Source organism: Hemiscyllium ocellatum, chromosome 25 (assembly GCF_020745735.1).
Source record: "Hemiscyllium ocellatum isolate sHemOce1 chromosome 25, sHemOce1.pat.X.cur, whole genome shotgun sequence".
Lineage (NCBI taxonomy): Eukaryota > Metazoa > Chordata > Chondrichthyes > Orectolobiformes > Hemiscylliidae > Hemiscyllium > Hemiscyllium ocellatum.
Genome location: NC_083425.1, coordinates 57,675,813 through 57,695,607, shown reverse-complemented (window position 1 = coordinate 57,695,607; position 19,795 = coordinate 57,675,813). Strand labels below are relative to the sequence as shown.

Here is a 19,795-nt window from a genome sequence, read left to right as displayed (position 1 = left end):
GTGGGTGACAGGACAGGGAGGTCAGGGTGTGTGGGTGACAGGACAGGGAGGTCAGGGTGACAGGACGCGGAGGTCAGGGTGTGGGGTGACAGGACAGGGAGGTCAGGGTGACAGGACGCGGAGGTCAGGGTGTGTGGGTGACAGGACAGGGAGGTCAGGGTGACAGGACGCGGAGGTCAGGGTGTGTGGGTGACAGGACAGGGAGGTCAGGGTGTGGGGTGACAGGACACGGAGGTCAGGGTGTGTGGGTGACAGGACGCGGAGGTCAGGGTGACAGGACGCGGAGATCAGGGTGACAGGACAGGGAGGTCAGGGTGTGTGGGTGACAGGACGCGGAGGTCAGGGTGTGTGGGTGACAGGACAGGGAGGTCAGGGTGTGTGGGTGACAGGACGCGGAGGTCAGGGTGTGGGGTGACAGGACGCGGAGGTCAGGGTGTGTGGGTGACAGGACAGGGAGGTCAGGGTGTGTGGGTGACAGGACGCGGAGGTCAGAGTGTGGGGTGACAGGACGCGGAGGTCAGGGTGTGTGGGTGACAGGACAGGGAGGTCAGGGTGTGTGGGTGACAGGACGCGGAGGTCAGAGTGTGGGGTGACAGGACGCGGAGGTCAGGGTGTGTGGGTGACAGGACGCGGAGGTCAGGGTGTGGGGTGACAGGACAGGGAGGTCAGGGTGTGTGGGTGACAGGACAGGGAGGTCAGGGTGACAGGACGCGGAGGTCAGGGTGTGGGGTGACAGGACAGGGAGGTCAGGGTGTGTGGGTGACAGGACAGGGAGGTCAGGGTGACAGGACGCGGAGGTCAGGGTGTGGGGTGACAGGACGCGGAGGTCAGGGTGTGTGGGGTGACAGGACAGGGAGGTCAGGGTGTGTGGGTGACAGGACGCGGAGGTCAGGGTGTGTGGGGTGACAGGACAGGGAGGTCAGGGTGTGTGGGTGACAGGACGCGGAGGTCAGGGTGTGTGGGGTGACAGGACAGGGAGGTCAGGGTGTGTGGGTGACAGGACGCGGAGGTCAGGGTGACAGGACGCGGAGGTCAGGGTGTGGGGTGACAGGACAGGGAGGTCAGGGTGACAGGACGCGGAGGTCAGGGTGTGGGGTGACAGGACGCGGAGGTCAGGGTGTGTGGGTGACAGGACGCGGAGGTCAGGGTGTGTGGGTGACAGGACAGGGAGGTCAGGGTGACAGGACGCGGAGGTCAGGGTGTGTGGGTGACAGGACAGGGAGGTCAGGGTGACAGGACGCGGAGGTCAGGGTGTGGGGTGACAGGACGCGGAGGTCAGGGTGTGTGGGTGACAGGACGAGCCTGGGGGGGGGTGTAAACAAGGAGACAAAGCGCGCGCCATATTGGGGAGAGGAGAAGGCACTGGGGCGAGCGCCCTCTAGCCGGCGGCGTGCGGTAATTGGCACGGGGCCGCGCTCTCGGGCACCCGCGGGCCGGCTGTGTGTCCGCGGGAGCGAGCCTGCGCGCGGTCCCGCTCCTGGGGAAGATGGTGGTCCGGTTGAGGCCTCGGAAAGTCGCTTGGAGATTCCGGGCGGCCGCGGCCGCTGCAGTCGCCATTCTGGTGGTGCAGAGTTTGGCAGTGTGGACCTTCAGCGGCCTGGAGAGTGAGGAGGCAGAGGTGAGGCCCCGGGGGCGGCCTGGGAGGGGGAGCGGGAGCCTGGCAAAGGGAACCGTTAGGACAGGGATGGGAGAAGGAGGAGTGTGGTGCGTTCAGGAGGATGGAGAAGGCCGGGAGGAGGGAAGGTCATGGAGGGGGTTGCGACGTGGAAAGATTGGGAATGGGGTAAGTGAAGGAAGGGCAGGGGTGTGGGCTAGGGCGGGGAGTGGAGGAGGGTGTCTGGTAAAGGTAGGGGAACAAGGAGGGCAGATGATGATCAGGGTTTGGGGTGAAGGAGTAACGGGGAATGATGGTGGGGGGACAGAGAGAGAGGAGAGGGTGACCCAGAAAGTGGGAGGGGATGGAGGGATTTGGGAGGAAGGGGAGATAACTGGAGGGAAAGAGAATCAGGACAGGGCAGAAAGTGCAAGGAGAAAGGAATAGCACTGAGGAAAGAGAAAGAAAGAGGACTTAAGAAATAATGTTGAATCAGGAACAGAGAAAGAGAGAGACTGGGCTGACATCAACTGTGAGGGGGAACTAGAGATTCTGAAAAGGGAGATAACAATCAATGAGAATGAATGAGTCTGGGAGAAATAAGATTATACGACATTAGTGGAAGTACACCATTTAGTCCATCAAACCTGTTCCACCATTCAATTAGATTGCAGCTGAACTGATAATCTTTAACTCCACTTTCCTGCCATCCACCCAATTTGCTTAAGATCTTAATTGATTAAAATTCTTTCTATCTCAGCCTTCATTTATTTTAATAATTTGGCCTCAACAGCATTCTGTGCTACCCTCTGAGAGAAGGCATTCCCCATCATCTCTGTCCTAATTGGGCAACCAGTTATTCTGAGATTATGCCCTCTAGACCTAGTCTCTTCCATAAAGTGGAAACAGCCACTCTGTACTCTATCCTGTCAAGTCCTTTAAGATGCTATTTATCCTTTGAAATTCTAATGAGCACTGGCCTAACTCGCTCAACCTTCACCTCGACTTATTATTCCTCCTTCCTCCCTGCATTAATATGGGCAAAGCATGATAAAAGGAGTTTGAAGTGGCAAAGTTGGAATGGAAATGATGAAGTAGGAGGAATTGGAGTGAAAAGACAGAGATGGGAGAAGCGCAGGAGAATTTTGAGTGGCTGTGGGATTTTTCAGAAGGATAACGTTTGTGTTCAGGAGAAAGGAAGTTGAAGAACGATGGTGGGATATCTATAAATACTTGGAGCTTTTTTATTAATAAGATGTCGAACAGATTTACCAAGCAGAAAGTGGGATTAAAGGATTAGTCACTTTGCTTTTGAAAATCGACAGAAACTGGGGGTAACTTCCAATGGAAAATGAAGGATGTGCTGGTGGAGGAAAGAAAAGCCCGAATTAGTGAGCAGAAAGTGAGAGCACAGAGCTGTAAAAGTAAAGTGGAGATAATTTTATTAATGTATTTAATGTGGCTATCTGGGTCAACATTTATTGCCTATCTTTCATTATCAAAGTGGTGAGCTATTGCAGTTGAAACTTTGGAGGTACAATCACAATACTGTTAGTGAGGGAGTCCAGGATTTAGACCCGGTGACAATGAAGGAACGGTGATGCATTTCTTTGAGTGGCTTGGAGGGGAACTTGCAAGTGGTGGTGCCCCCGTGTAATTACTACTCTTGCCATCTTGGGTGATAATGGTAGTAGATTTGAAAGGTGCTGTCTGAAGCCTTAGTGAATTTCTGCAGGGCTGTCATGCATCTTGTTGATGGTACACATTGTTGTCACTGAGCGTCAATGATTGAGGGAGTGAATGTGTTGCCAGTCAAGCAAGCTGTTTTGTCTTTGATGCTAAGTGTCTTGAGTCCTGTTAGAATTGCACTACCGAGGTAATTGTGGAATTTTCCATCATCCTCCTGACTTGTGCTTTGTGGTTGGTGGACAAGCAGTGAGACTTTTGGAGGTGAGTTACATGGTGCAAAGACAGCACTCATATGGTTTGTCCAGGCAATTTCAAGTCAATGGTAACCCCTATGAGCTGTTAGGGCCAATTTCTGTGCTGTATCATTTTCTGTTCTTTGATAGCAGGGCAATCAATTACAGTAGTTTAATTTATTGTCAGGGTTGATGGAGTGTTGTCAGGCAAGGATTGACATAAATTGATTTTTATGCTTGAGTCAAGAGATATTAAGGGAGGCTGGTGAGGACGGGGTTGGTATGGGAACTGATGGGTTAAAGATGCAACTTTCACTGGGTAAGTAACTGTGTGCAATTCGAGTGTGTTTCTAGAACTGGGGAAGAAAGATTGGAGAAGTTGGGACAGTTTTTTTTGGAAAACAGAAAGTTAAATGGAAACTTATTAGAGATGTTCAAAATCTATATGTCTGCTCAGAGTGGGCAGGGAGAAATTGTCATTGGTAGGAGGTTTGAGAACAAGAGGGTACAGATTTAAAATAATTGGCAGACATCTCTCTAAAAAAAGAAATGGGTAACACTCTCATGCCAAAGCCCCCGATTATTCAGAAGTATACAGAAGAGGATAAAGCAGAACAAATAGAGCTTATGACAATCTCATAAGAAAGTAATAGTTTAGGAAGCTTACAGGAGTACAGAAAGTACAGGGTTGAAGTGAGAAAAGAAATTAGGGAAGCAAAGGGAGGATATGACACACTATTGGATGGTGAAATTAAAGATAATGCAGAGATTTTTTTATCATAACATCCAAAGAAAAGAATTGGGCATATCAGAGATATATAGGATAATTTGCGATTTTTGAGAAGATTTGTAGTTCTGGTTGAGGTTCAGGTTGTAAGTTTGCTCGCTGAGCTGGCAGGTTTGTTTTCAGATGTTTTGTCACAATGCTAGGTAACATCATCAGTGAGTCTCCGTTGAAGTGCTGGTGTTCAGTTCCATTTTCTGTTTATGTATCTTGGTCTCTTCAGGCGGTGTTACCATTTCCAATTCTTTTCCTCAGAGGTTGGAAAATGGGGTCCAAATCGATGTGTTTATTGATGGAGTTCCGGTTTGAATGTCAGGCTTCTAGGAAGTCCCATGTGTGTCTCTGTTTAGTCTGTCCTCAGATGGATGTGTTGTTCCAGTCGAAGTGGTGTCTTTCTCCGTCTTTGTGTAAGGATACTAGAGATAGTGGAGCGTGTCTTTTGGTAGCTAGTTAGTATTTGTGTATCCTGGTGGCTATATCACAACTACATTGAAGAAACTTAATAAATCAGGCCAAATTAGAACATAGAAAAATACAGCACAGTACAGGCCCTTCGGCCCTCGATGTTGCGCTGATCCAAGTCCACCTAACCTACACTAGCCCACTTTCCTCCATAAGCCTATCCAATGCCTGTTTAAATGCCCATAAAGAGTCCACCACTGTTACTGGCAGGGCATTCCATGGACTCACGACTCGCTGAGTAAAGAATCTACCCCTAACTTCAGTCCTACACCTACCACCCCTTAATTTAAAGCTATGCCTCCTTGTAATATCTGACTTCATACGTGGAAAAAGGTTCTCATGGTCAACTCTATCTAAACCCCTAATCATCTTGTACACCTCTATCAAGTCACCTCTAAACCTTCTTTTCTCCAATGAAAACAGCCCCAAGTGCCCCAAATTAACAAGACAGAACTCCAAAAAATCAAACCTGATGGTTCAACATACCCTGCTTCTACAGATTACCTAAGGTACACAAACCACGGGCCACCCTCAGACCCATAGTCTCACTCTCTGGCACACCGACACACAGACTAGCAAAGGAACTCCACTGAAAACTGTAAAACTAGTAGAAGACTCATGTTGATCCATCCATTGCACCCAAGAATTCCTGAACATCATCAAAGACACCGAGAGAAGAGGACAAAATAATGGTCTCCTCTGACGTAACGACCCTATTCACATCAATTAACATCATCCTTGACTGCACTACTAAACAAACCCAGGACACAAATACCAGACAGCACCAACTTCATCAGGAAGGACAACATCCTCAAGCTAGTAGACCTGTGCCTCACTATCCACTTCACCTTCAGTGACAAAACCTACAAACAAATCAATGGAACACCCATGGGATCACCAATATCAAGCTTCTTAGCAGAAGCAGTAATGCAGAGACTCAAATGAACAGCCCTCCCCGTGATCCAACCCAAACTTTAGCCACTATGTGGATGACACCTTTGTCATCACAAAATGGAACAAATTAGAGGAAACCAACAACATCATCAACAACGTCCTTACTGGCACAAATTGCACAAAAAAGGAGGAGAATAACAACAGACTCCCCTTCCTAGATGTCACAGTGAAATGAATAGTTAATGGGGAAGTACAGGCCAGGGTCTACAGGAAAGCAACACACACAGACCAGATACTTGACTACAGAAGCAATCATCCCAACACCCACAAATGGAGCGGCAAGAGGACATTGTTTAAACAGACCACAACACTCTGCAGTACCTAGAAACTACAAGCAGCAGAAGAAAAGTACCTATACAGCATATTCAAGATGAACGGGTAACTGATAAACACAGTCCGCCAATTCTTAAACAACAAACCCAAACAAGTAGACACAACATGCCCAAAACTCTGGCCACACTACTATACATCAAAGATATCTCAGAGATGACTACCAGACTAGTCCGACCCCTTGGCATCATAGTAGCCCACAAACCACGTTGAAACAATTACTGATGAACCTGAAGGACCCTATATCAACAACCAGCAAAACGAATGTCATTTGCAACATACCATGCAAAGACTGTAATAAACACTACATCAGACAGACAGGCAGAAAACTAGCCACCAGGATACACGAACACCAACTAGATACCATGTCACTAGTATACTTACATACAGGCGAAGAAGGACACCACTTTGTCTGGGACAATGCATCCATCGTAGGACAGGCTAAACAGAGACACGCATGGGAATTCAGAAAGGCCGGCATTCAAACCAGAGCTCCATTAAGGAACACATTGATTTGGACCCCTTTCACCAACCTCTGAGGAAAAGGAAATTATATCACCCGCCTTAAGAGACTAAGACACACAAACAGAAAGCAGGAGAGAACACCAGCACTTCCTCGGAGGCTCACTGATGATGTTACCTAGCATGGTGACAAAGCATCTGAAAACAACTGCCAGCTCAGCGAGCAAACCTACAACCTGATATACTTGTGGGTATGTGCAGAAATGTGGGCAGGGTTCTTAATGAATATTTTACCTCTGTTTTTACAAAGGAGAGGGGGTGAAGCAGACATTTTAGTTGGAGAGGAGTGTGAAAAATTGGTTAAAATAAGCACAGTGTGAAGGCAAGAACTGGACTTCTGTTCTTAATTGAGGATGGTTTGAGGATCATTTTCCAATCCTCACTAGATACAGATGAGGATTGCAAGGTACAAGGGATTGATCTGTAATTTGGCCTATCAGGGGGGTTGAGATTTATTAAATCACAAGGGTTGTAGATGAGGTGATTGGCCAAAGGTCCTGGGCAAATTATGATAATCAATATTGAGTGATACAATTAACTGTTCTAACTGCATGGATTATTCAAGGATAGTCAGTGTAGTTTTGTAGAAGATTGTACTTTATTAGTTGAATCGTTTGATGAAGTTGCAGGGAGGATTGATGAGGGAAGTGATGGGGATGTTGTTTACATGGGTTTTAATAAGGCAATTGACATGGATGACTTTTGAATTAAAGCCCATAGGAGTGTGGTGAATTGGATCCAAAATTGGCTGTCGGGAAATAATAAGTAATGATTAAATATTTTTGCAAATGGTATTAATGTGCTGAATTGGTCTGTGACTTTGAGAGTGATTTCCAGTGGTGTTCCACAGGACTCCATTTTGGTTCAAATGATTTTTGTGGTCTATGTTAATTAATGGCAGGGCATAGGAACTTCAGCAGGGAGATGAATGATAGAAATAAACGTGGAAATGAATGATGGAAAAGTAGAAAGCAAAATTGGAAGACAAGAAAGAGGGTTAGTAGTAAAAATAGAAAACTGGCATACAGAAGGAAAGTTTAACAGTTTTCCACATTGCAGGAATTCTGAGTCTAAAGATATTATATCTGAATGCATGGAGCCTTTGCAGCAAGGTAGATAAATGAACAGTTCATTTACTTGTAAGCTGATACAAATGTGATTCTGATTATAGAGACATGGCTACAGAGTGATCAAGGCTGGGCACTGAATATCCAAGGGTATTCAATCTTTAGGAAGGACAAAAAATGTAAAAGCAGGTGAGGTGGTGATTTTGGGAAATACAGGAGTGAGAAAAGGTTATTGGTATAGGAAATCCAGGTGTGTAATCTAACTGTGTGGAACTAAGAAGCAGTAAGGGTAATAATGTCAGTGAGAGTTCTCTGTGGGCCTCTGAACAGTTGTAATACAGTTGGAGATGGCATTAAATAGGAATTTAGTGAAATATGCAACAGAAGTGCTATAGTAATCCGAAGAACATAGGAAATAGGAGCAGGTGCATGCCATTCAACTCCTTAAGTCTGTCATTGCAATTAACAAGATCATGGCTTGGAGTCACTTTCTATTTAATTATTATCTGTCTTTTGATATCACTGCCAAAGTCATGACCTCACAGTTTAAACTTGTTTGCCAAGAATTTGCCCATTCACTCAACCTATCTTATTCCTTTGTAGATGACTTATGCACTCATCAGACCATGCCCTCTCACTTATTTTCTATCATCCAAAAATTTGGATGCATGATACTCTGCTCAACCCCCATCCCAAGTTGTTGGTATAGATCGTAACTGAGGTTCTAAGACTAGTACTTATGACACTATACTAGTTTTACCTTTCCAATCTGGGGAAAAAAAATTTCCAACACTCTTGACATTTTGGATGCTAACCAATCTTCAATCCATGCTAATATATTATTCCTAATATCTTGTGCTCCTACATTATGCAAAATCTTTAATGTGACATCTGGCTTTTGGAAGTTCTGTGTCTACTGGTTCCCCTTTATCAGCTGTGCTTGTTATATCCTCAAAGAACTCTAGCAAATTTGTCAAACTTTCACAATCATGTTGAGTCATAGAGCCGTACAGCATGGAAACAGATCTCGTGGTCCAACTCATCATTCCAGCCCTATTTCCCAAATTAAACTAGGACCACTTGCCTACATTTGGCCCATATCCCTCTCAGGCTTTGCTGCTGATGTACCTGTCCAAATGTCTGCTAAATGTTGTAATTGTACTAATAACTCGGGCAGTTCATTTCACAGATGAACCACCCTCTGTGGGCAAAGTCTCAGGTCCTTTTTAAATCTTTCTCCTCTCACCTAAAAATATGCCCTCTAGTTTGGGATATAAAAACATAAGAACCAGGAGCATGAGTAGGCCATCTGGCCCTTCGAGCCCATCCTGCTGTTCAGTAAGATCATCACTGATCTTTTTGTGGCTTCACTCCACTTATCTGTCCTCTCACCACAACCCTTGATTCCATTACTGTTAAAAAAAAATTATCTATCTTAGCTTTAAAAGCATTCAACTACTTCACTAGGCAAGGATTTCCACAGATTCACAACCCTCTGAGTGAAGAAGTTCCTCCTCAACTCAGTTCTAAATTTGCTCCGCCCTATTTTGAGTCCATGCTCTCTTGTTCTAGTTTCACCCACCATTGGAAACATTCTCTCTACTTCTATCCTATCTATTCCCTTCATAATTTGTTATATTTCTATAAGATCCCTCCTCATTCTTCTACACTCCAATGAATGTAATCCCAGTTTACTCAGTTTCTCCTCATAAACCAACCCCCTCAACTCCGGAATCAACCTAGTGATCCTCATCTTCCTCTCCTGCAATGCTAGTTCATCCTTTTCTCAAGTAAGGAGACTAAGACTGCATGCAGTACTCTGGGTGTGGTCTCACCAGCACCCTATACAGCTGCAACATAACCTCCCTGCTTTTAAACTCAGCCCCTTTAGCAAAGAAGGACAAAATTCTATTTGTCGTCTTAATTACCTGCAGACTAACCTTTTGTGATTCACGCACAGGGACAGCCAGGTCTCTCTGCACAGCAACAAGCTACAATTTTTTACCATTCAAATAATAGTACTTTTTACTGTTATTCTTACCAAAATGGATGACTTCACATTTATTAACATTGTATGTCATCTGTCAGACCTTTGCCTGCTCACTTAAACTATCAATCTTGCTCTGCATACTTTACCACTCATCTTAATGTCATCCGCAAACTTTGACACACTACACGTAGTCCCCAACTCCAAATCATCCATGTAAATTGTGAATAATTGCAGTCCCAACACTGATTCCTGAGGCACAGCACAATCCACTGGTCGTCAGCCAGAAAAGCACTCATTTATCCCCACTCTTTGCTTCTTGTTATTTAACCAGTCCTCTATCCATGTTAAAACATTATCCATAATTCCATCTTTACGTATGCAGCAGCCTTTTGTGCAGCACCTTGTCTAATGCCTTTTGTAAGTCTAGATACATCCCATCTATTTTGTTGTCCACCAGGTTCGTAATGTCTTCATAGAATTCCAGTAAATTAGTTAAGGCTGACCTGCCTTTCATGAACCCATGCTGTGATGTCGAATGGGACAATTTCCATCTAGATTTTGGGTTCTTGCTATTTCTTCCTTGAGAATAGATTTTAGCATTTTCCCCACCACAGAAGTTAATCTAACTGGTCTACAATTCTCCATCTTCTGACTACCCCCCTTTTTTAAACAGTTCTAAACTGCTGGAACTGCCCCAGAATCCACTGAATTTTGGAAAATTAACACAAGGGAATTTGTTATTTCTCCGGCTATCTCTTATAGTAACCTGGGATGCATTCCATCAGAACCATGAGACTCGTCTGCCTTTAGCTCTATTAGCTTGCACAACCTCTTTTGTGATAATGATCGTTTCTAGATCCTCACCTACCTTAAACATCACCCAACAGGTTTATTTGGAAGCACAAGCTTTCAGACCACTGCTCCTTCATCAGGTGGTTGTCACCTGCCTTAGTCTCCTTGTCAGTTACTGGCATGTTATTAGTGTCCTCCACTGTGAAGATCGACCCAAATATCTGTTCAATGCCCTGTCCATTTCCTCATATCCCATTACTAAATCTTCCTTCTCATCCTCTAAAGGACCAACGTTTTTCGTAGCCATACTTTTTTGTTTTATCTATTTGTAGAAACTTTTGTTATCTGTCTTCATATTCAGAGCTAGTTTACTCACATAATCTATTTTTTCATCATACCTTTTTTGTGGCTTTTTGTTGACCTTTAAAGTTTTTCCAATCTTCTAATTTTCCACTATCTTTGCCACTTTGTATGCCTTCTCTTTCAATTTGATAGCCTATCTTATTTCTTTACATATCAATGGCAGATTACCCTTTGTCCTACAGTCCTTCCTTTTCACTGGTATATACTTTTGCTGAGCACTTTGAAAAATTACTTTGGAAGTCCTCTATTGTTTGTCAACTGTCCCACTATAAAGTCTTTGTTTCCAGTCTATTTTAGCCAACTCCTCCCCTATCTTGTTATTGTCTCCTTTTTAATGCACAGGACCCTGGTATTGGATTTTATCTTCTCGTTTTCCATCTATATTCTAGATTCAACCATACTGTGATCGCTCCTTCCAAGAGGATCCCTTACTATGAGATCATTAATTATTCCTGTCTCATTACACAGGACCCGATCTAGGATAGCTTGCTCCCTTGTCAGTTCCATTACATGCATTTCAAGAAAACTATTGCGGATACATTCAATGAACTCCTCCTCCAAGCTATCCTGACCGACCTGTTTCGACCAATTTGCATGTTGATTAAAATCCCCCTTGACAATTGCTGTACCGTTTTTGCAGGCATTAGTCATTTCTTTGTTCATTGCTTGTTCCAATGTGATGTTATTATTTGGTGGCCTATAGACTAGCCTCTCAGTGACTTGTTCTTAGAATTTCTAATTTCCACCCAAATAGATTCAACCTTCTTCTCCACAGAACCTATATCGTCTCTCACCACTGCCCTGATGTCATCCCTAAATACCAGAACTATACCACATCCCTTACACTCCTGTCCGTCCTTCTGAATAGCTGATACCCCTGGATATTTAACTCCCAGTCATGACCATCCTGCAACCAAAGTGCCTTTATGCTAATTTTTACACCCGCTTTTTGAATTCTAACGTGTCATTAATAATATCTCCTGAGTGATTCTTCCTTTTAACTTCCTTCATAGTCTGCCATGTAGTTAAACCCTCCAGCACACGTTAACCTGCTTCTTTCCTTTCTATTTACCATTATACTTCCTGCCGTTTTACCCTTTCCTTGACTATATCACTGTATGGCTAGTTTAAAGTGCTAGTGACCACCCTGTTTATCCTTTTTGTGAGAACACTGGTTCCAGATTGGTTCATTGGAGACCATTCTATCGGTACAGATCCCTCCCAATTCCAAAGCTGATGCCAATGCCCCCTTCTTTCCCATACCACTCTTTAAACCACGAGTTTACTTTCCTGATTTTCTTGTCCTGAAGCCAATTTGCATGTGGCTCAGATAGTAATCAGGAGATTAAGATCCTTGCGGACCTGTTCCTTAATTTCTTTCCTATTGCTTGATAATCCCCAAACAGTTCCTCCTTCCTAGCCTTGCATATGTTGTTTGTCGGAACAGGGACCAGAACAACTGAATTCTCACCCTCCTGCTTCAATATCTCTTACCATAGGGAAAAGATCTTATCTACGTCCCTTGTGCTTTTATAAACCTCTATAAGGTCACCCCTCAACCATCTACGTTGCAGTAAGTAAAGTCCCAGCCTCTCCTTATAACTCCAGTCCCAGCAACATCCTTGGAAATCTTTTCTGCATCCTCTCGAATTTAAGAATATTCTGCCTATAGCAGGGCAGCCAGAACTGTACACAGGACTCCAAAAGTGGCTTCACCAATATCCTGTACAACCCTTCTCAATTTGACATGCTGCCATTTTGTTCTGTTATGAGTATTTCAGACTTTTTAATTTCTATAATGTGCACCCTCACCCGAAAACCTTGCAAATCTGGGATAACTGGCTGGTCAGTGATAGGATTTTAGATAATTCCATTCAGTTGGAAGCATTTGATAGCTTCTTTCTAAGTTTCTGTAATTGCTAGAGAAATCTTGTAATTGATTCCAGCTGGCTTTTTTGTTTGGTTATTTTAAGATTTTCCAACTGTCCTGCTATTTCTTTTTCCAAATTACAGACTTTCGGCTAACTGGCCTATAGTTTACTTCTCCTTCTGTTAGAAAATACAGGGGAGCCTAGATTATCCGAATATCATTTATCCGGAAACCAGATTGTGCAAAGAAGATCACGAGGTCCCGACAGAAAGCTTGCATCAAAGACATTTCCAACACTGATCACGTCTTTTGTTTACAGTGATTAAAAGTACTGCCAAGAACTGTCCTGGAGTGATGGGAGCGTAGGCATCATCTCTAAGTGACTGACCTCTCTCCCTTTCTCTCTCTTTCCACACTTTTCCTGGAGTTCTTCACAAGTGTGTACCCTAACCCCCCCCACCCCTCCAACATTGTCCTGCAAAAAGTTGCTGTAAAACAGTGTGTGGGTATGTGCGTGTGCACGTGTGCATGCGCTCGCTATTTGGAGTCTCTTCCCCCTCCCCTCCAAAAAAAAGGCAGTAGCAGCAGCATCTCTCTTGTTGTTTGTTTCCAGTCTGGCTGCCCAGAGAGGGGCCGGGGGTGGGCAGGGGCGATGTTTGGGGGGCAGGCGGGGAGCGGTTGTTGGACAGGGTTTGGGGCTGGGTGGGGGGGCGGTGTTAGACGGGGTGTTTGGGGCAGGTGGGGAAGCAGTGTTGGGCGGGGGGAGCAGTGTTTGTTGGGGTTGGGCAGGGGATGGGGTTGGATGGGATTTGGGTGTTGGACAGTGTTTGGGGGGGGCGTGGACGGGGTTTGGGGTGCTGTGCTGCTGCCTTATTTCCTGAACGGGGAGCAGACTTAATAGAAAACTCCGAGCCTCAGAGAAAAGGCATTGAATCGGTTAACCAAACACTCAAATGCCTGAGTGAAATAGTGCCTGCCCATCTCGTTTGGATAATCGAGGTTCCACTGTATATGGCTAAGGGGAGCAGGTGTAGGTTGTTCGATCCATCAAGCCTTCTCTGTCATTCAACTTGATCACGGCTGCTCATCCAGTTCAGTAATCTATTCTCCTGATTTCAATTGACCCTTTTAGCCTTAGGATCTATATCTAACTCCTCCTTGAAAACAGTCAATGTTTTGTCCTCAACTATTTTCTATGGGAGAAATTTGCAGGTTGATAGTGTGGATGCGGAGAGGAAGTTTTATCTTCTGGAAAAGACTAAACCAAGGTGTCACCTCCTAAGAGTAATGAGTCACCCATTTAAGACAGACATAAGAATAAAGTTTCTCTCACAACAGGTGGACATCTCTCTGCTGGTGAGAGCAAGTTAGCTGTGCTGCATTTTATGCTCAGGTTTGAGACATTCCTTCTGTCTGAAGAAGAGTATGCAGTATGATGAGGTTCCAATGATTGTGGTCCACATAAGCAAAAATGACATAGGTAGTTTTAGGAAAGTGATATGTTTGATGGAGTTAACTGAGAGAAACTTGCAGTTAAATTAGAGTCCAGAACTTCAAAAATAATAATTTATGAAGTATTAACGAGCAAGATGCTGCTGTTGAAATACGACCGGATAGATAAATTCATTACTCAGATAAAGTATGGGAAATTCAATTCAAGGTTAACTGGTACTAAGGAAAATGATTGCTGTACCTATGGAATCAGTGCTGAAGATATGAAATGGCTAGAAGACATATGAAAGTGCCCTGGGAAATTCAATCAAGGGGATGACTTAGTACAGTTTTTCTCCCCCTTAAAATATGAATCTATGTATTCTTTGAAAATTATTACCAATCTGTTTCCAAAATACTTTCAGGTGGTATATCCAGCAGGTTATTCCAATAAAGCCTCTTCAAAAGAAGATTATTTCCAATATCTTCTCAAATCCTAAAGTACATCTAGTGATACAATTCTCATTTCTTTAATACACAACCAATTTGCAAAAGGAGGGAAAAAACTGTTGTGGCTATTAGAGGTCAGTCATCTTAGCTCCAGGGCATCTCTGCATGAGCTCTTTTGGGTCATGTCTGAGGATGAACCAGCTTCAGCTGCTTCATCAATGACCTTCCGTCCATTGTACACTCAGAAGTGGGGGTATTTGTCAAAGATTGCACAATGTTCAGTACTATTTACAGATCCTCAGTATCCTCAGATACTGAAGTAGTCCATGTTCAAATGCAATTAGAACTATTCGATATTCAGGCTTAAGCTTCGGCAAGTAACATTCATAGGATATAGAACAGTATAGCACAGTAAAGGCTCTTTAGCCCTCGATATTGTGCCAACCTTTTATCCGACAAATTAACCTACATACCCTACATTTTTATCATCCATGTGCCTATCCAAGAGTCACTTAAATGTCCCTAATGAATCTGACTCTACTACCACCGCTGGCAGTGCATTCCAAGCACTCACCACACTCTGTGTAAAGAACCTACCTCTGACATCTCCTCCAAACCTTCTTCCAATCACCTTAAAATCATGTCCCCCCATCATTTCCACCTTGGGAAAATGTTTCTGGCTATCCACTCTATCTACGCCTCTTATCATCTTGTATACTTCTATCAAGTCACCTTTCATCCTTCTTTGCTCCGATAAGAAAAACACTAACTCCTTCAACCTTTCTTCATATGACATGCTCTCCAGTCCAGGCAGCATCCTGGTAAATCTCTGCACCCTCTCCAAAGGTTCCATATCTTTCCTATAATGAGGTGACCAGATCTGAACACAATATTCCAAATTTGGTCTAACCAGGGCTTTATACAGCTGTAGCATAACCTTGTGGCCCTAAAACTCAATACCCCTGCTAAAGAAGGCCAATAGACCATATGCCTTTTTTTTTAGCAACTGTATCAATTTGGATGGTAACTTTGAGGAACCATGAACGCAGAACCCCAAAATCCCTCATTTCCACCACACTGCGAAGAATATTGCCTTTAACCCTGTAATTTGCATTCAAATTCGACCATCTAAAATGAATCTCACTTTTCCAGATTGAACTCCATCTGCCACTTCTCAACCCAGCTCTGCATCCTGTCAATGACTTGTTGCAACCTACAACAACCCTCCACACTATCCGCCACTCCACCAACCTTTGTGTCATTGGCAAACTTACTAAGCCACTTCCTTATCCAAATCAATTATAAAGATCACAAAAAGCAGAGGTTCCTCCGGAACACCGCTGGTTACTGAGCTCCAGGCCGAATACTTTCGACCTATTACCACCATCAGTCTTCTATGGGCCATCCAATTCTGTATCCAGACAGCCAAGTTCCGTGCCTTCTTACTATCTGAGTGAGCCTACTATAAGCAACCTTATCAAACACCTTGTTAAAATCCATGTATACTACATCCACTGCTCTAGCTTCATCAATGTGTTTTGTCACATCCCCAAAGAATTCAGTAAGGCTTGTGAGGCATAACCTGCCCCTCACAAATCCATGCTGACTACCTCTAATCAAAATAAGCTTTTCCAAATAATCATAAATCCTGTCTCTCAGAATCCTCTCCAATAATTTGCCCACCACTGACGTAAGACTGACTGTATTTTCCAAGATTATCCCTACTCCCTTTCTTGAATAAGGGATAACATTTGCCACCCACCAATCATCTGGTACTACTCTAGTGGACAGCGAGGATGCAAAGATCATTGCCAAAGGCACAGCAATTGTTTTCCCTCACTTACTGTAGTAATCCAAGGTATATCCTGTCCAGCCCAGGGGACTTGTCTATCCTCATGTTTTTCAAAATTTCCAGCACATCCTTCTTCTTAACATAAACCTGTCTGAGTGTATCAGCCAGTTTCACGCTATTCTCACAAATGACAAGGTTTCTCTCACTAGCAAACATTTAAGCAAAATATTCATTGAGGATCTCCCCATCTCCTCCGAGTCCAGGCACAAGTTACCTCCATTGTCCCTGATTGACCCTAACCTCACTCTGGTCATCCTCTTGTTCCTCATGTAAGTGTAGAATGCTTTAGGGTATTCCTTAATCCTACCAGCCAAGGCTTTTTCACGGTCCCTTCTATCTCTCCTAACTCCATTCTTCAGTTCCTTCCTGGCTACCTTGTAACCCTCCTGTCTGATCCTTGCTTCCTCAACTTTAAGTAAGCTTCCTTCTTGCTCTTGACTAGATGTTCCACATCTCTTGTCATCCAAGGTATATTCACCTTGCTATCCCTTCCTTGCCTCAGTGGGACAAACCTATCTAGCACTCCTAGCAAGTGCTCCCTAAACAGCCTCCACATTTCTGTCATGCATTTCCCTGAGAACATCTGCTCCCAGGTTATGCTCCACAGTTCCTGCTTAACAGCATTGTAATTCCCCCTCCCCCAATTGAATACTTTCCCATACCGTCTGCTCTTGTCCCTCGTGACCATAGTCAAGGTCAGAGAGTTGTGATCGCTATCACAGAAATGTACTCCCACCGAGAGACCTGACACTTGACCTGGTTCTTTGCCGAGCACCAAATCCAATATGGCCTCCCTTCTCATCGGCCTATCTACTTATTGAGCACAGCAGGCCAGGCAGCAGCTGAGGAGCAGGAGAATCGATGTTTCAGGCAAAAGCCCTTCATCAGGAATCTCCAGCATCTGCAGTCATCAGTTTCGCCCCTCTCCATATTGAGTAAGGAATCCTTCCTGGACACACCTGACGAAATCAGATATTGTGTGTCCAGACTATTTGCTTCCTGCAAATAGTCCAGAGGTTCCAAATAATATTAGGGAAGTTGAAGTCACTCATGACCACAACCCTGTTGCTTCTGCACCTTTCCAAGATCTGCCTCCCAATCTTTTTCTCCGTTGCTATTGGGGGTCCATAGAAAACTCCCAATAAAGTGACCACTCCTTTCCTGTTTCTGACATCCACTCATACTGACTCTGTAGACAAACCTCGACGACTTCCCTTTCTGCAGATGTTATACTATCCCTGATTAGCAATGACACTCCCCCACCTCTTTTACCTTCCTCCCTATTCCTTTTGAAACATCTAAACCCTGGAATATCCAAGAACCATTCCTGTCCCTGTGATATCCAAGATTCCATAATGGCCACAACACTGTAGCTCCATGTAAAATCCGTGCTGTAAGTTCGTCACCCTTATTCCTGATACTACTTGCATTAAAATAGACACTTCAAGCATCACACTGACTGCAACTTTGCCTTATCACCTGTCTATCCTTCCTCAAACTCTCTGCACGCTGTATCTGCCTGTTCACTAACTACTCACCCATAGCTCCAGTTTCCATCCCCTGCCAAACTAGTACAAACCCTCCTGAAGTGCTCTAGCAAACCTCCTGGCCCCAATATTGGTACACCTCCAGTTCAGATGCAGTCCATCCTCATTGTACAAGACTCACCTTCCCCAGAAGGTATCCCAGTGATCCACATAGCTGACGCCCTCCCTCCTACACCAGCTCTTCAGCCGTGAGTTCAGCCGCACTCACTCTCTGTTTCTCAACTCACTAGCCCGTGCACCAGTAGCAATCCTGAGATTACTACTCTGATTGTCCTGTCTAATAGCCCTGTCCTGCCAATCTGTATGATTATGCCTAATCAAACTCTTAAATGCCTTTTAACCACTCCATCTCCGTAAGGTCATTAGAAATCTATCAATTTAAACATATTCAATGACTGAGCTTCCACAGCCCTCTGGTTGAGAATTCCAAAGGTTTATGACCCTCCGAGTAGAAAAAAATCCTCATCTTGGATGTATGTGGCATACTCTTATTTTTAAATTATGCTCCCTGTTGAAGTTTTGGCACATTCATAACCTGTTGTTGGACAGATAATGATTGGTTTGGGATTGTAATCTATGAGCTCGCATTGGTTGTATTTTGCCCTCCAGTCGTGGTTGAAATGCTTTCAAAGAATGTGATCCATGATTGTACTGTGGAGCATGGCTGGGGTAACTACTAGAGCAGCTCGGAGTTTGGGCAGAAGAGATGAAAAGGTTGAGATTGAAGGACAGAGGTGTTAGAGGGTTGTGATGAGAATAAATATTATGATCACAAGTGGTAGATAGCAGTCTCATCAAATCATGTGGTTTTTGAATTTTTTTAAAAGCGTGAGATTCATTTAAAAAATATTTTTAAAACCAGTTCTCAAGTGTCAGATTGCATCTACAGATTGAGAGATTTGATGGGGGTACAAGCATCACTCTTAACAGACCTTGGTAACGCTTGTTTACCAGTGGACCTGTCGCAGTGAACAGTCAAAACAAGTAGCATCAGCTATGATGTAATGGATGTGGTAAACACCTTTTGGGATTTACTGAATGATATTTACTTTTAAAAAAAATACTGTGCTGCTTATTTTGTCCATCGGTGGCTGATGTTGGTGTGCTGTCAAGAGAACTGCCATTGTATACTGTTAGATTTTTATACTATTAGATTTTTATATTGTTAATACTTAAAAGATTGATTCAGCCCTTTTCCTGAGGTACTGCTTGATGTAAATTGGATGATGTGCTGCTGAGTTAGGCCATATTTAGATCGTGTTTGTTGGAACGTGGTAGTAATGAATTTGGCAGCTGTGTTTGAAACAATATTGCTTGTACTATGAAAGTAATTCATTCATTACTAAGTACTTTGGGAAAAGCCTTTAGTTAACTCTCCAATTGAACAGCTATAGTTCCAAGGCAGAAGATGAGTGGCTTGGAGTGGTATCTTTGTCCTTTTAGTTGGTGGAGATTGTGGGTTCAGAAGATAGAATTTTGGTGAGTTACTGTGGTGAAGTTTGGTAAGTTACTGCAGTGCATTTTGTAGATCGTATACATTGCTGCAACTGGACAGCGGCAGTGGATGGAGTAAGTGTTTAAAGTGGTGGATAACATGCCAGTCAAGTGGGTTGTTTTGTCCAGGAGTGTGTTGAGTCTGTTGAGCATTGCATTGCTCATGTAGGTAAATTGGGGAGTATTCCACTGCATTTGTAATTTCCGCTTTGTAAGGGGTGGACGGGCAGTGGAGATTCAAGAGGTGAGTTACTTGCCATAGAAATCATAGCCTCTATCTACTCTTGTACCCTGAGTAACGAGGCCTGTACAGTGTCTGGTCAATGGTAAAACTTACTATGTTTTCAGAGGGGAATGCAGGGTAATGCCGC

At 44.0% G+C, this 19,795-nt stretch overlaps 1 protein-coding gene across 1 annotated transcript in view; it reads left to right on the top strand.

Annotated features, from left to right (window-relative positions):
• Positions 1–1,483: 1,483 nt before the first annotated feature.
• xylt2 (xylosyltransferase II) overlaps positions 1,484–19,795 on the top strand; it is a 191,530-nt gene continuing 173,218 nt past the window's right edge. Inside the window, exon 1 of the mRNA XM_060844395.1 lies at positions 1,484–1,618. Coding sequence (XP_060700378.1) covers positions 1,487–1,618 — 132 coding nt within the window. The 5' untranslated portion in view covers positions 1,484–1,486. The remainder of the gene's footprint in view (positions 1,619–19,795) is intronic.